The sequence below is a fragment of the Homarus americanus genome, unplaced genomic scaffold, assembly GCF_018991925.1.
Source record: "Homarus americanus isolate GMGI-L3 unplaced genomic scaffold, GMGI_Hamer_2.0 scaffold30858, whole genome shotgun sequence".
Classification (NCBI taxonomy): Eukaryota; Metazoa; Arthropoda; class Malacostraca; order Decapoda; family Nephropidae; genus Homarus; species Homarus americanus.
The window spans coordinates 1,117,199-1,133,362 of record NW_024737697.1 but is presented as its reverse complement, the minus strand read 5'-3'; the positions used below and the strand labels follow the sequence as shown (position 1 = coordinate 1,133,362).

At 35.5% G+C, this 16,164-nt stretch overlaps 1 protein-coding gene across 1 annotated transcript in view; it reads left to right on the top strand.

The window, feature by feature from the left end:
- The first annotated feature begins 307 nt into the window (after nucleotides 1–307).
- LOC121873529 (BTB/POZ domain-containing protein KCTD5-like) overlaps nucleotides 308–16,164 on the top strand; it is a 39,645-nt gene continuing 23,788 nt past the window's right edge. Inside the window, exons 1-4 of the mRNA XM_042377132.1 lie at nucleotides 308–509; nucleotides 2,679–2,787; nucleotides 3,776–3,963; nucleotides 6,277–6,427. Of these exons, the coding sequence (XP_042233066.1) occupies nucleotides 318–509; nucleotides 2,679–2,787; nucleotides 3,776–3,963; nucleotides 6,277–6,427 (640 nt within the window). The 5' untranslated portion in view covers nucleotides 308–317. The remainder of the gene's footprint in view (nucleotides 510–2,678; nucleotides 2,788–3,775; nucleotides 3,964–6,276; nucleotides 6,428–16,164) is intronic.

Genomic DNA, 16,164 nt, shown 5'->3' with positions numbered 1-16,164 from the left:
GACGATGATAAATCTAATGCTAAACGTAATAACGCTACTGTATTGTTAACTCAATGATTAAAAATAAATATAATTTCAAATGACGGAAATCAAATAGAAATTAAACTCTCCTGAATTAAGGATGCGGTGACCTATATGTTTCATAGACAGAATAAATAGCTAACTGGGAAAACTATAAGAATATTCGAATATAATGTGATTTATATTTTACAGCTTCAAAATTATCTATAACATCTTTATAGAGGTAAATTATAATAGGAGTTACTAAAACTTTTTACCCACGTAACTCTTTGGTTCAATGTTTACAATTGTCAAACATGGCGTCGTCACCTCGGACAGATGATCACATCGTTAATGGCGAGGTATCAGGGTCAACTAGATCTAGGGAGTGGATCAGATTAAATGTTGGGGGAACACACTTTCTTACCACGAGAACCACACTATGCAGGGACCCCAACTCCTTCCTGTGTCGACTGGTACAAGACGACCCCGAGCTCAACACGGACAAGGTGGGGTCTTGTTTTACACAGTTTAATGGTACATCTCGTATAAGAGGTGAGTTTAATGGTACATCTCGTATAAGAGGTCAGTTTAATGGTACATCTCGTATAAGAGGTCAGTTTAATGGTACATCTCGTATAAGAGGTCAGTTTAATGGTACATCTCGTATAAGAGGTCAGTTTAATGGTACATCTCGTATAAGAGGTCAGTTTAATGGTACATCTCGTATAAGAGGTCAGTTTAATGGTACATCTCGTATAAGAGGTCAGTTTAATGGTACATCTCGTATAAGAGGTCAGTTTAATGGTACATCTCGTATAAGAGGTCAGTTTAATGGTACATCTCGTATAAGAGGTCAGTTTAATGGTACATCTCGTATAAGAGGTCAGTTTTTAATATTATGAATTAGATGATTCCGTTTGGTGTAATATTGGTATATATTCGTCAATTGGCTGTTCTCAGGTTTTGGTACGATAATAGTATTTTTTTACGTTTTTCAGTTTTAATCAATCCGTCCTTCATTTCTTGTGCAAATTAGCGGTTATTTGCCAAAAAAAATGGTGGGCAAATTTGAGTAAAACACACCCAAAATACACAAAAGTAAAACCCATTCTCATACCAAAAGAACCAACCTAACCTAACCTAACCTAACCTAACCTAAGCTACAAAGAGGAGACAACGGACTCTTAAGTGAGGATTATAATCTCAGGTAAACATCACTGCGGACAGCCAATGGACGAATATTAACCGTAATATATTACCTGTATAGGGTTATAAGACCTAGATGATTTGTAATAGATGTGATTTCCTTATTCTCGAAATCTCTGCTTCAGAAAACAGTAGTGTGAGGTAGAGGCTGGAGACACACCAGCATGTGTTCCAACTAATAATTTCACATATGTGTATTTCACCTAATATTATAGTAATAGTGGAGCAGACGGCTAACACCTTCATGCCCTGCCCTCTACAGGTGATTTATGATAATAGAGAAAAAAAATACAAATTTTGTTCATCTGGATGCACCTATATTCAAGGCTCTGTACACTGCTCTGGTTAGGCCACACCTTGAGTATGCTAATCAAATTTGGTGCCCATATCTCATTAAGGATATTGAAGCAGTAGAGAATGTACAAAGGAGGGCTACCAAATTAGTACCACAGATCAAGGATTTATCTTATGAGGAAAGACTAAGGAAATTACAGTTACCGACACTGGCGTACAGAAGATCTCGTGGGGACCAAGTGGAAACATACAAGATAGTGTGTGGCATATATGACCAGGCATGTACAGCAGGAATTTTCCAGATGAGGGAGGATGACACTACCTGGGGGAACACAAAGAAGATCTACAAAACAAGAGTGAGGCTAAATCTCAGAAGACACTCGTTCCCGAGTAGGGTTGTCAACAACTGGAATGGGTTACCTGAGTGGGTAGTGAATGTGGAGACGGTGGAAAAGTTTGAAGCAAAATTAGATAAATACTGGAAAAATCAACAACAAGTATATAATTATAGGGCACAAATATCCGCCACACGCAGCCACCGTCTGAGTAGAGAAGAGGCTATTGAGCTGGGGTCACAGGCGTGAGCCTCTTCCAGAAGATCATCTGTGAGTAAATTAAAAAGTTGTCATATCGTTTTAATAACTTGCTATCATCCAAAGAACATTGTGGAAAAAATGAATGAAGTTGAAAAACTCCTTCTCATGTTAGCCGTCTGCTCCACTATTACCTTTGTTTGTTTCAGGCAACACCCGGGCTGCATTTTGTTTTCTTGTTTTTCTTTTTGAGGTAATTTCATTATGTTGGTATGATTTGATTATGTGTATTTGGGCTAGTTCGTTCAACCAAAAGCCCGACGATATCAAATTGGTGAGGGTTCGGTGTATTACAGGTACTATTTATGTACGTACTATGCAGTACAGTACTGTAATTAATAATAATAATAATAATTAACGGTTTATTGAAAGAGCTTGGCAGCCAGAAGGCTGAAAATATACAGTTACATATTTGGGTAATGGGTTACGAATTACAAATAATATATGAAGTGATTATGAAGTGTGTGCAAGATTAGTCTCTGGTAAATAAGAAATGGATTCTTACTTACCTCTTGTAGACTTGATGTAGACTTACAGTAGCATACCCTGTACTTATAAAGTGGTGTCACTTTTTCTCTACAGGATGAAACTGGTGCCTACTTAATTGACAGAGATCCTACATATTTTGGTCCGGTGCTAAATTACTTACGACATGGGAAATTAGTAATGAATAAGGATTTAGCAGAAGAAGGTAAAGTGAATACAGTATTGTCCTCGTACAGTTTTATTAACTACAACTTATCGGGCATTTACTCAGTATACAGAAATTGGTGATCATAAACTGTCATGTTATTGTACTGTACTTTGTACAGTACTGTACAGTATATGTCTGATCAAACGCCTAATTACCAACAGTCTACAGTAAAATTATAAGAACCGTAGTTTGTGGTAGAATATTTTTTGTAAGGTTGCAGATCAAATGGCTGCCCCAACCTAGCCTTTACTCTTGTGACTCATAAAGATTTTTTTTTTTTTTTTATGGGATTATCCCACCAGAGGACAGGTCAATGACCCACATCAGGGCGTGGGGGCGAAAATATAATAATAATAATAATTAATAACAAAAAAGAAAGAAAAATATATTAAATATGATAATAATAATAATAATACAGGGTAATAATGATAATAATAAAGGACCATAAAAAAAGATCAATAGTGGGAAATGATATACAGTACTGTATGTATGTTGTGTTGTCAAAGTAAGAGAAACAATTGAGACCCTGCAATTGTGTGTAAATGAGGCAGAAAGTCAGATCAGCAACCTGGGACCTGGTCACAATTTTTTTTATGCCAGATGGTAGTAGGGTCAACCATTAGACAACACATTAAGCTTCCAATATCTTCCCAGGCGGTAGTACCTCCCTGTTTGATTGGGTCAAGGTGAAGACAACTATAGGTAAGTCTTGAATATACATGTAGTTTCAACCCTAAAGGTCCTTATTGTACACTACTGTACTGTATTATGGAAGCTCAGCATCTGAACTATGTCTTGATTCATAATTATTTTGTTCTCTCAGTTTAAAAGAACCTTAAGTCAATTTGTTAATATTTGCCTTCACCTAATGCCATTGTAGTGTTTGTTATGTTTAAGCTGATAAGATCAGATTTACTGTACAGTATTTGTAATTTGCCCAGTTTGTGATATAGTGTATGTTAGTGTTTTATTGTGTTTTTTACAGGTATTTTAGAAGAAGCAGAGTTCTATAACATCACAGAATTAATTAGGTTAGTGAAAGAACGTATCAGCCAAAGAGATAACCGGCCACCAAAGGCAGGCAAGAAACACATGTACAGAGTTCTCCAGTGTCACGAAAATGAATTGACTCAGCTTGTATCAACAATGTCTGATGGCTGGAAGTTTGAGCAGGTAAAACACTTGACATATGTACCTTTGTTTTTTTTACAATGTTTTAAAGATGTGGAGTACAGTAAGGTCCTGCTTAACAAGCTATATGCCTCCTTGAAAAAGTGCTTGTTTGTTGAATTCTCATTCAATGGGCCCAGCATCTCATGTTAAAAGCTGAGATGGGTTCCAACCCAGTTTTTTTTAACCTAAAACCTATGTTGTGAACTTGGAGGTGCTCCAACCCAAAGAATTTCGACTATAAAACCTAACCAAATTAGAGAAAACATTGTTTTAGTTTACTGCACATTACTTACCAGAGCTGAAGATATATGTTGCTTGTGTTGGCCTAGCTTTGTTGATTGAACATGATGGTAAATAAATATTGCCATGTCTAAGCTCACTGGCTAGCCAGGGTGAGTCAACTGACTGCCTCAGAGTATAGAAACTAGTATACAAGTACTGTACACTTTTCCTGCTGGTCACTCAGCCACTTACAATGTATGATTAGCCCCACTCCTATTTCAGTCATGTAATACTGTATTAGTTATTCGTTCAGCAGGACCTTATTGTATTTACTCTTCGGGTAGCAAAAGTTCTAACTGGGAGAGTGTGTGTAATGACAATAATAATAATGGTTTATTGAGAAAATATTGCAGCCAAGAAGATATTGGAGAATGGGTCAGGTAACATAATGAACAAGAGGAGGAAAGACGTGGTGAACATACTGTACAGGTTAACAAGAGTGTGATACTTTAAACTGTGGTTGATCGTACTCCTGATGGTCTGGTACAGCTGGGTGTTGTTGACCTCCCTGATGCAGCTGTGGTCTGGTACAGCTGGGTGTTGTTGGCCTCCCTGATGCAGCTGTGGTGTGGTACAGCTGGGTGTTGTTGGCCTCCCTGATGCAGCTGTGGTGTGGTACAGCTGGGTGTTGTTGGCCTCCCTGATGCAGCTGTGGTGTTGTACAGCTGGATGATCACAGAGTGTTGTTTACCTCCCTGATGCAGCTGTGGTGTTGTACAGCTGGATGATCACAGAGTGTTGTCGGCCTCCCTGATGCAGCTGTGGTGTTGTACAGCTGGATGATCACAGAGTGTTGTCGGCCAACTGTTAATTGGTTCTGGCCAGGTCTCCTTTTGTCCCCTTAAGTGTGGTGTCTCCCTACCTGGTGCTGCCATTGTCGATACTGTATTTGTTTCACTTCATTATCAAGATGAAAATTTCAGTAAATGTCACTTGTGGTGAGTTGATCAACAATCCTTGCAATGGTTTCTTGGTATGTAGGGGGGGTAGGGGTTACAGACAACCCCTGGTCGTTCCTTTGGAGCGCCGAGGAAGATAGGTCTTTCCACGACAGTCATGTGTACACGCCTTCATACATGCAATCTAGAGTAAGGAGATGAAGGGAAATTTTATAGCTAATTTGGGTCATAGGTGTAGGATATTAAGAAAAGTTACTAAGAGTTACAAAATGAGCTAGATCATGAAGTGTGTAAGACTGCATTGTTATGTAATGTGTTAAGAATTCCATTTGATGCATATAGGAACTGGGCAATATGATCAGTCTAATTAGTTTTGTAATATACTGTACGCTATACAGTATAAGATGTGTTCAACTTGTACATGTACTTATTTTACTGTGCATAAATTGAGTTATGGTTAGATAATAGAATAGACCAGTCACAAAATTACAAGGATTTATTTTATTTTTTATTATAATGATAGCTGCTTTGCCATGTTGAACACCTTTCAGTAATTTTACATGTCTTTTGTTGGAAGGTGTTTCTATACCCCCTATAATATTCCCAGTCAAAATATGTATCATGCATGTATCCATATACAACTCCAAGGGATGGCTCAAAGCACATTCCATGAATCAGTCGAATCCCCACTCGTCTCTACTACTGCGACCCTGCCACATAATGACTGGGAATATCACAGTGGGTATAGAAACACCTTTTCCCTGACTGTACCAGTTATTTGCCCCTTGAAATGTGAGAATAAGATTCCCATTATGATAATCCTAGAAATGTGACAGAAAGGAACACATTATATCCAGTGAGAATAATTATCTGATTGGGTAATCATGTGTTCTCCAAATGGTTGATTGTTTCCACCAAAAAGTTCATAAAGTGTAAAATATAAATTTATTTCGTACCGTACTGTACTATAACATGAGGTACTGTATATTTAAGTAGCATTTTTTTCTTTAATACAAAATACCCAGAGATGATTTAGTAAAAGAATGAAAATGTACATTTACTAAAAACAATGACAGAGTGGGATAACTACAGTATGGTATTTGATATAAACATTTCCTTTCATCTCTTTCAGTTGATCAACATTGGGTCTCAGTACTCCTACGGAAGTGAAGACCACACAGAATTCTTGTGTGTAGTGTCACGGGAATACTCATCATCCCCAGGTTCTCATCAGTGTTCGACTGATCGTCCTGACCACCTTGATCTACACAACTCTAAGGACTGTAGGAAACTCAATTTTATGTACAACTTGTCAGGGTCCCCCTAAAGGTCCCTGCTTCTTGATTCCCTATGCTCTCGCTGCCTGTGCTGTCAGGGATGTGGCTTGCAAGGCCTTTGTTTTTGCTGAACAGTGCTAAATGGTGAACATCATCTATTGTTTTTGTTTCTTTTTCATCGTAATTTTAGTTGTAGACATCGGCAGAAAGTTCCTTTTGAATTTAATTGTTTTAGTATGTTATACAGTACAGTTTTGTGGACAACATCATTGACTCACAGTATGATATACAAGTTCAGTTAGAAGAAGAACCCTAAAGTGTACTGTAGGTTATGTTCACTCATATAACACTGCTTGACCGCCTGTCATCTTGCCTGACAACATCGCCTCTCACAAGAGTCAACACGCACAAAACGTCGCTTTAGGATTGCTACGTACCCAGTTCTCTTTGTGTCCAAGACGGAGTGGCTGTTAAATCAGTGTTGTTATGTAGCTCCATCTTTGTCTTGGTATCACAGTGGGACAAACAGTGGTATACTTCCAAAGTGGCAATTGTTTTCATACTCCTGCTTGCCTTACCTGTTGAATATGTCGGGAGGGATGTGGTTTGACTACACATTTTGTATGTTTAACTGGGGTACTTTGGAGTACCTTTACTACAGCCTCCTGTGTGTGTGAGGTTTAATGCCAATTGTTGTTATGATACTGTATAGGTAACTGGAGTATTGTTAGATGATTTGTGACATGACCAGCAATTCTTAGCTAAAGATAGCTCTTTTTTACAGCTAATTTCCTCAATTATAACTGAAATATTCTGAGGTGATTAATGATATCTCTCGTCACAAATTTTGAAGACTGAAAAGTGTGTGTGTGTGTGTGTATATATATATATATATATATATATATATATATATATATATATATATATATATATATATATATATATATATATATATATATATATATATATATATATATATATATATATATATATATATATATATATATATATATATATATATATATATATATATATATATATATATATATATATATATATATATATATATATATATATATATATATATATTATGGAATATGTATATGTGTACCTAATTAAATTGTAGAATTTTGTACTTGCTTTGAAGCTAAAATGATGCAATACTTGTAGAGTATTAATGAATAATCCATAGATATTACATAAGGATGCCCATTATCTAATCTAGAATCATGAAAAATCATTATCAAGTGTGAGTTAGGTAGTGACTTGGAGAACCTGGTCCTCCGTGGCAGTATAAGATTTTAAAATTAAATTTCTTGCTATCATTTGGTTGTTCTTGTAAGATAGCTTGAACCTCTGCAGTCTTCAGTAAATGACATTTCACACATTGCTATGAACACTCGGGTGTCAGGAATGATACTGGGGAAATTACTTCAGTATTTTTTATATTGTCCTCTTGCAATTCTCTTAGCTATTTCAGATGAAAATATCGAGGTAGCTGAGTGTGCTGCTTTTGTCTGTGAACAGATAGAATTATAACGTTCTGAAATAGGGTTTATATATTCATGGGGAGACAAAATTAATAGCTATCAAACTTGAGCAACAGCACATCTGATGACCACCAATTTAATGCTTGTCTCTGTTAGAAGAATGTCTTTCTTCAGTCCACATCAAGTAAATATGTTGTGAAAATAAGGAAAAATAAAGTAAACACTTGTCCCAAAACAATATAGATGGACTGAGAATCATGTCAGCTTTTGTTGTCTGTGGAAACACTACAGTGGATAAATGTTAGTTATTACCCTCCCCCATCATTGGTCCTTCAACTATATTGCTATTGCATTACCTTTCAGAGGTAGATGTTTTCCATAATCACAGTCTGTGATTATTATGATATTCTTTGTCATGCTTTACTCTCTTTTTCTCACTGGTATGCTTGTGAGTCAGTACTTATTCTCTTCAGGTATTACTATTTTTGGTATAAGCTAGAGATGAACTTTTCAGTTTGGTAGCCACATTAACACTCACTTTGTCAACAAAATTTTGATATTTACAGGTGATTGATCACTCCTTAATAAGGAGACACTCACTAGTTGAGGGGTTTGAGCAGCATTCTAGTTAACTAGGCCTAAATTTAGTAAGAAAGTTTGGTAGCTTTCTGGACTTTTAGCTCGAAGGACACTGGTGTTATTTGCTGTGTTGTGCTAAGCAAGTCACTCACCATGTTGATGCCCCAAATTATAAACTAACCCTTCTTGCTTGAGAGTTCCCACCCTAGAAGTTATGGGAAATGAGTTCAAGGATTTGAGCATTAGTACATGACATGTACTGTACTTCACTGTATGTAGAGAGATTAGCAATTTTTGCCTTCTAAGGTCACCCACAATTTTTTTTTACAATTTCAGTCTAGCCTTTTCTCTCTCAAATATGTAGAGATTTAGGGAAAGTTGCACTTAGATATGGTTCTGCTGGGCACCCTGTGCTTTACATGAATGAGAGACCCTTATGAATGAGGACTTGTGTCTTGTTTAATATTGAAGAGATATTGGCCCTGAGAGATGGAATAGATAACAACAAATTCCCAACACACTGTACAAATTGTAGTGTTTACATGCTATCCTCTGGCCTTAGTTTTGTGACTGATAGTTGCTTAGTAATGCTTGTGATTAATCCTGACTTACCTTATGGTTGGACTTACTGCCAGTTGTTGTTACTAAAACTCAGTCTTGGTTAAACTGAAGCAACTGACACTTTGAAACTTCACTACCTTGTATTTTCCATCATTTTAATTTCCAAGGCAAGTACTGTACCAAGTACATCATTGCGCACGGATGTGTGGGAACATCCAGTTTTTTCATAGTACAGTATTCAGTCAGTGCACGGGTTATTTTAATATTTCATTTCTGCATTTACATTATCTTCATATCCTGATACTTAATGAATTTTAATCGTGTTTAATGGTAATTAGTTGGTTATTTGGTCATACATAATCCACAAAGTACTATGGCTACTATGTTTTTTGTTGTACTTAATACCGTGATAGAAAAGTCCACAGTCACTTACTTTTTTTTTTTCTTTCATGGTCATGTTTTGCAAAATAAATAGGATCACCATTTTCAATATGATCACATACTTAATACCTCATATAGGTCAATATACTGTAGTGACTGCTAGTGTTCTCCATACAGGTATGCAAGAAAAGGAGCACGAGTATAGGATATAGTAGAGTGTTAACGTTTTATTGTAGGCAGCTGGGTAAAAGACAAATATGCCTTTATCATGTGATTTTTCTGATTTTTATAAGATATTAGTACTACAGGTATAATATTGTCATGAGTTTGGCCATCATGAATGATATTGAGCCTAATAAGTGGATGTCAAGATCAGGTTGTGGCTTCTGTTCCCTGCTTTAGGTTGGAGCCTTAGTGATTCTTTGGATTCTCAAGTGTCACCTTTTTGTACTTTTCAATTTTTGAACTCTCTTACCTCATCTATATCACACAAAGGCCTTTGCCTCAGACGGAGTTCTCCTAACATTGTGTAACAATGCATTTGTACATATTAAAACCAGATTCACATGTATTAATAATGCCTGACCAGTCTTTGCTTTCTGTACCATGGAATATTTTTACTATCTAAACCAAGATTTGACCTCTAGGCAACCGATACCCCATATAGGGTAATGTGCAAGATGATTAGGATAAATGCCCTGAATTTTGTCAGGGCGATGCTGAAGGCATTTTTTAATAAATAGCTAAAGCATCTTGCACACACCCCTGCATGTGTGTAAGGTGTTTGTATTATAATCCCTAACATTGAGAATTACAGTACTGTACTGTACTGTACATTGGCCTTGATTAGGATGTCTGGTGAAGATCATGCTTGGCCCACTCAGCAGTGTGTGTGTAAAATGGTTCAGTAGATATGGAGACATGTAGACTCCTTTTATTAGGGCTGGATCCAGTTAGGGTGGGCACAGTCTGGTCATCATGTGTTTATATGATAAATATGACATCTTCGAAGTAATTAAAAATTATTGTATTAAAGAATATTACTTTAGTAATATATATATATATATATATATATATATATATATATATATATATATATATATATATATATATGTGTATATATATATATATATATATATATATATATATATATATATATATATATATATATATATATATATATATATATATATATATATATATATATATATATATATATATATATATATATATATATTTTCTTCACTATTATGGACTTCTCAGTAATTCAGACCTTTTTGGTGATAACATATTACTCAGTAATTTTTTTTAGATTGAGACCTAAAGGTTTGAATTACATCTTCACTTAAGTTGTTAAATTGCTCATATGTCCAACACGTTGAAACTTGTTGACCAGTTTGAAAGAACACCGCCCCAGGCATAGCTGTAGAACAATGTTTGTTTGAATATCCTTGTGCAAGTGGAAGCCAAGTAATGTGAATAAGTCTTCATTTTATACAGTAATACAATACTACAGTATTTATTTTTTCATAACTTTTCATTTACCAGTCATTTTTTGTGTAGAAAAATATAGTTTTCTTTTAATGCTAAAATTTTTTACTTTACATAAACAGATACCAACAAGGTAGAGTAATAAATGCAAATTAGGCACCAATCACTTTTATTTACTGTCATGATAACTTGACAAAATATCCAAATTTGCTGATGAAATTCAGGCACTTTGGATAATTTTGACACCGAGTAATTTGACCAGGGTAGAGCCCTGAAGTTATCAAATTAAAAGTGTTCAAGTGTATATAATTTCATGAATTTAACAAATGCTTTGCACATTGATCACCAACATATTTTGCTAAACTGACAATTTGGATGTTGTCTCCTACACTAACAATGCTCATAAGTTATTGGACCATGTTAGTGGCTCGCCTATTTTGTCCTGGCCTTGCTACACCTGACTAGACCCATCACTAATCCAGTCATTGGCTAAACCTTCCCCCCTTCCTTACCCTGCCACATACAGCTCCTTGTAGGTGCATATTTTATTTGATGACAGTATTATGAACTGTAAGATTATTGCTTAGTCGATGTTTCAGGGCGACAAAGGCATATTCTGTATCTGGGCATGCATGTCCCTCCCCCTCCTGGGTCCAGCCCTGCTTATGAAATTGTAATTTGATTCATTGTTTTGGGGTAAAGATGTATGTGAGTTATGTGTACATTGGTGAAAAATTATCACACTAGAGAAACACATTTGTTATGTCGTTGAATACTTTGTAAAATTAAGGATACAAGTTCAGAAAAAGTATTGTTTCTTATATCATAAGTATGCTGCAGGTTTACATGTAAGTACCATTCAGTTATACCAACATGGGTAGAAGGCCAGCTAAAATGTATTTGCCATTACTTTCAGTTGATCAGTGTAGTTGGTTTAGCAAAACCCCCAGTGTATGGTCCATTGGTCACACTGCTATTTTATTATGGTGAATTCCATAGGCTTAACTGCCCAGAAGTAAAGTAATTAAGATCTTGACCTTACCTAAAATCATATGAATATAAATGTATCAAGTGTTAGTCCTTGTAGTGTACAATGTACCTGGTCTACCATCTGCACTTTGAGATCGTGAAATTTAATGTCTTGAGATTAGTATGTATAGACCTAACCTAGTTGTAAAGATAGCATCTGTTCTAACCCCATACAGTACCCAGAATATAATTGGATTTTTTTTTTTAGTATCATTAATATTTATAATTACAGAATCTTTAAACTAACAAATTGACAGCTGTGTAATGTTAAAAGAACATGTTGACATGTTTGAAATTATATATTTTTTTTCTTGTTGAATCTCACAGCATAATTCAACAGTAAAATGTGAAAATAAATCCTAACTAGATACAGTAACCATCTTTCTAATGCAGACTAACTTATACTGTAGTTAGGGTTATATAACTTGTTGGAGGTACTTAGTGGGTTGGGGTTTACAGCAAATCATGTTTGTGGCTTGTGGAAGTAATTTGTGCCTTGTCTTGCCCTTTTCTCCTAGATATCTTAGTTTCTAGATTCCAAGTCACCTTTGCTGAAGATATTGAAAAATGCAGTCCCAATTGCCAGTCAAGTTAAATTCAGTAACAACATTGAAAGCATTGGAAAGTAAGTTTTTGTTTTGCTATCTACTATGAAGTGCTGATGATCACTGCTGCTCAAAACACTAAGCTTTTTGCCCAAGATGTGCAGTGTTTCGAGACGTGAGGATACTGTATTATATGTGTGAAAAAAATATTTAAAGTCAGCACTTGACTTGCCTTAAGATAAATAATTCTAATGTATGGTGTCATGCAGTATATACAAGTATAAAAGCAAAGATGTGCATATGCCTCATTCATATTTTTATTTATTTATTTTTTTATTTTTTAAGAATTAGAAGTTTATTTTCAAGTAGTAAAACCCTCTTAATCCAGACTAATTGGGGGGAAATCCAGTCCATATTAAGCAAATTTCTGGATAAAGTGATTTCCAGAGAGGGTTTATTTAATCTGGAAAAAATCTGGATTAATTGAGAAAAATCCAGTCGCACTGTTACAGCCCTTGTGTGTGCAGCTCTTAACTCCTGTGGACTCTTTGTGACTTTGTGGATTAATTACCTTGGGTTCCAAAGGCAAGATAACTTCAAAATGAAGCCAGTAAGAAGTTTAGCTTGAAGGATAAGCTAGCAGTTCTGGAAGATCACGAGAAAGGTGTGTGTGCAGAAGTTTTGATGGAGAAATAGGATTTGAAAAAATCAACCAACAACAGTATCACCAACTTTATGGTAAAAACTGTATGTCCAGTATGTACAAGAATTGTATGAATAATACTGCAGGTTAGTGATTCAAGTGTTTAAAAAAAAAATATATATATATATATACTGTATATTTTTGCCACCCGTGGGTAGATCCGGACTTTTTCATGTTAATCCGGAGTCAATCCGGAATAACAAAATAGTCAGTAGTGGTTTGGGTTTATATTTGTTTTTAACCCCATAGGTATTTTGGATTTTTTACCATTATCACTCGGATTCTTTTTTACAGTACTTAGGAATCAGTAATAGTAGGTTGGTTAGGGTAGTAATAGTAGATTTTATTCCAATTTCCACAATTGATAGGAGTTCTTTTTTGGTTAATATTTGCTTTTATCCCAATTGGGATAAAAACTAATTTTTACCATGGTTTGCCAGTCTGGATAAAGTAGAAATCCAGATAAAATGAGTCTGGATTAAGAGGGTTTTACTGTATATTTGTCACAGATAATAGAGGACATAATTATAGTACATTACAAACATCATCAACTGCAACAAAAGTAACCCTGTTTATTGACTAGTCCTGGACAGAATTAGTCAGGTATAAAATGCATAGTGTACATAAAGTTGACCTTTCTATGTTACATGTGCCTCGGTTCAATAAACCTTATACTGTATACTGTGTAGGGCATCCCTATTTTACAGGGAAATATTGAATTTATATTGATATATTAGAGTACAGTATATGTAAGTGGGTGTAGATGTGTAGGTCAAGTTTTTGCATTAAAGAACATGAATTAAAAGTCTAAGAGTAGGGTGAGATTTGTTTATGGCATTTAAGGATTAAAGAAATGCATTTGATAGTGTAGATAGAAAAGCAATGTGATAAATAGTGAAACTGCCTGGGGTTGATATGGAGTTGAATCCTGCCCAGTTTGTATAGGGAGAGTGAATCGCGTGCCAAGAGTTTGTCAGGAAGAGGGAAACCAGTTTCTGATGACAGTAGGATTATCTCATAGTTATTTGATGTCACCATTGTTGTTTAATACAGGTATTTTTATTGATGGAGTAAAGAGAGATGATGAGCAAGAGTGATGAAGTGAGGTGAAAGTCTGGTGAAAAATATGGAATGTAAATGAGTGGCAAGTTAGCTGCTGTTTGCAATGGGAACAAAAAGTCTTCTAATGTACTGATTAATTGTTTTTGAGTTTGGAGAAGTGTCTACTATGAAAAATTGATAATGCATGTAAATAGATATAAAGTAATGAATCTGTAGAGAAGGGAGACAAGGAGAAAGAGAGTTAATATGAATGGAGGTAGAATGCAGAAGTTGTATGCTTTAGGTATCTAGAAGTGAATGTGTCATCAAGTGGAATGATTAGTTGAATCACAGACTAGCAGAGGGAAAGAAAATATTTAGTGCATTGAGAACTATATCGGAGACAAAGATAGGAATGTTCAGGAGAATCATTGAGCTGATATGTAGTTGTGAAGCTTGAACTCTGGATATTCAAGGAAGGAGAATAGTAGAGGCAACAAATTATGTACTTGAGGGCAATATGTAGGATGAAGAGGATCCAGAATATGAAATACAGAAACAAGGAGATGTGGAAGTGTTAGGCAGAAAATAGATCAATGTTAGTTCAGGTGGTATAGAAGTATGGAGAGAAAGATAACTGAAATTTTGTTAAAAGATTATTAAAGGTAGAATGTGTGTATGTGAAGTCAAAGGAATTCTTATCTTTTAAAGTATTTAAGAAAAAACTTCCTGGCTTAAAGGAATCTGACGGTGCAGTTCCTTTTAAGCATTTTATTGATTGCAGGTTCCCGTAGATTCATATTCATGAGACTTGTGGAAATCATATTTAAGTAGTAAAAGTATATGCTTGAATTGGACTGTCCCAGTATTAAGCCCCAGTAATGATTGGTGCACTTTGTATCACTTCTAATTTTACAAGGAATGACGAGGCTCTGACTTGTCTAGGAAGATAAATGTCATGACTGTGAGTTCATTTTACTTTTTTCTTGGGAATATAGATTTCCATTTATGGCTGGAGTGTCATATGATCAGCAGTGCATCTATTCACTATAAACAGAATATACCTTTTCGTATATGTAAACAATCCAACAGGAAATTCAAAAATTTTGTACCTTCAAATTTGTTGTGAATGAGCTCTTGAGACCAACTGCTGCTATGCCTGTAAACTATTTGAAATTTTGATAACCTATTGTACAGGGTGCTTCTGAAATACATTTCATAATTCTGGGGATGTATTCCTGAGACATGCATAAGGATAAATGACTTCATGACCATAGTGTCATTACCCCATAGTTTCAGAGTTACAACACCTGGCAATTGGAGTTGGAATGTGATAAAATCTACGGAGTATAAATGAAATGTCTAGTGTTGCAAGTACAATTTATTTAAAATCATATGTAATCTGATTTTGAATTTACAATAAATATTTAAAGTTCTGGCCCTTTTCCTGAATGCAGGCTTCAGCCCGTCAACAATGTGACTGTTGTACATGTTCGAAGACTCGAGTGGTGTTGCAACTGCATGTGGTACTGTCTTGCACTTGGTTCTGCAATTCCTCACGATTTAGGACCTCTTTAGCATACACTTTGCTTTTAATGTGACTCCACAAGTAAAAGTCAAGGGGATTTAGGTCAGGAGATTGAGGTGGCCATGGAACAGGTCCGCCATACCCTATCCACCTGCCAGGATACCCAACATTTAAGAATTCCATTGTTACTCAAACAAAATGAGTTGGGGCATCATCATGCATGTATGCTACAGAGGTCCCGACTCCTTAGTAATTGTGGCACCAAGTGCAAGACAGTACCACAAGCATTTGAAACACCACTCTAGAGTCTTCGAATGTGTACAACAGTCACATTTGTGACGGGTTGAAGTCTGCATTCAGGAAAAGGGCCAGAACTTTAAATATTTACTGTAAAT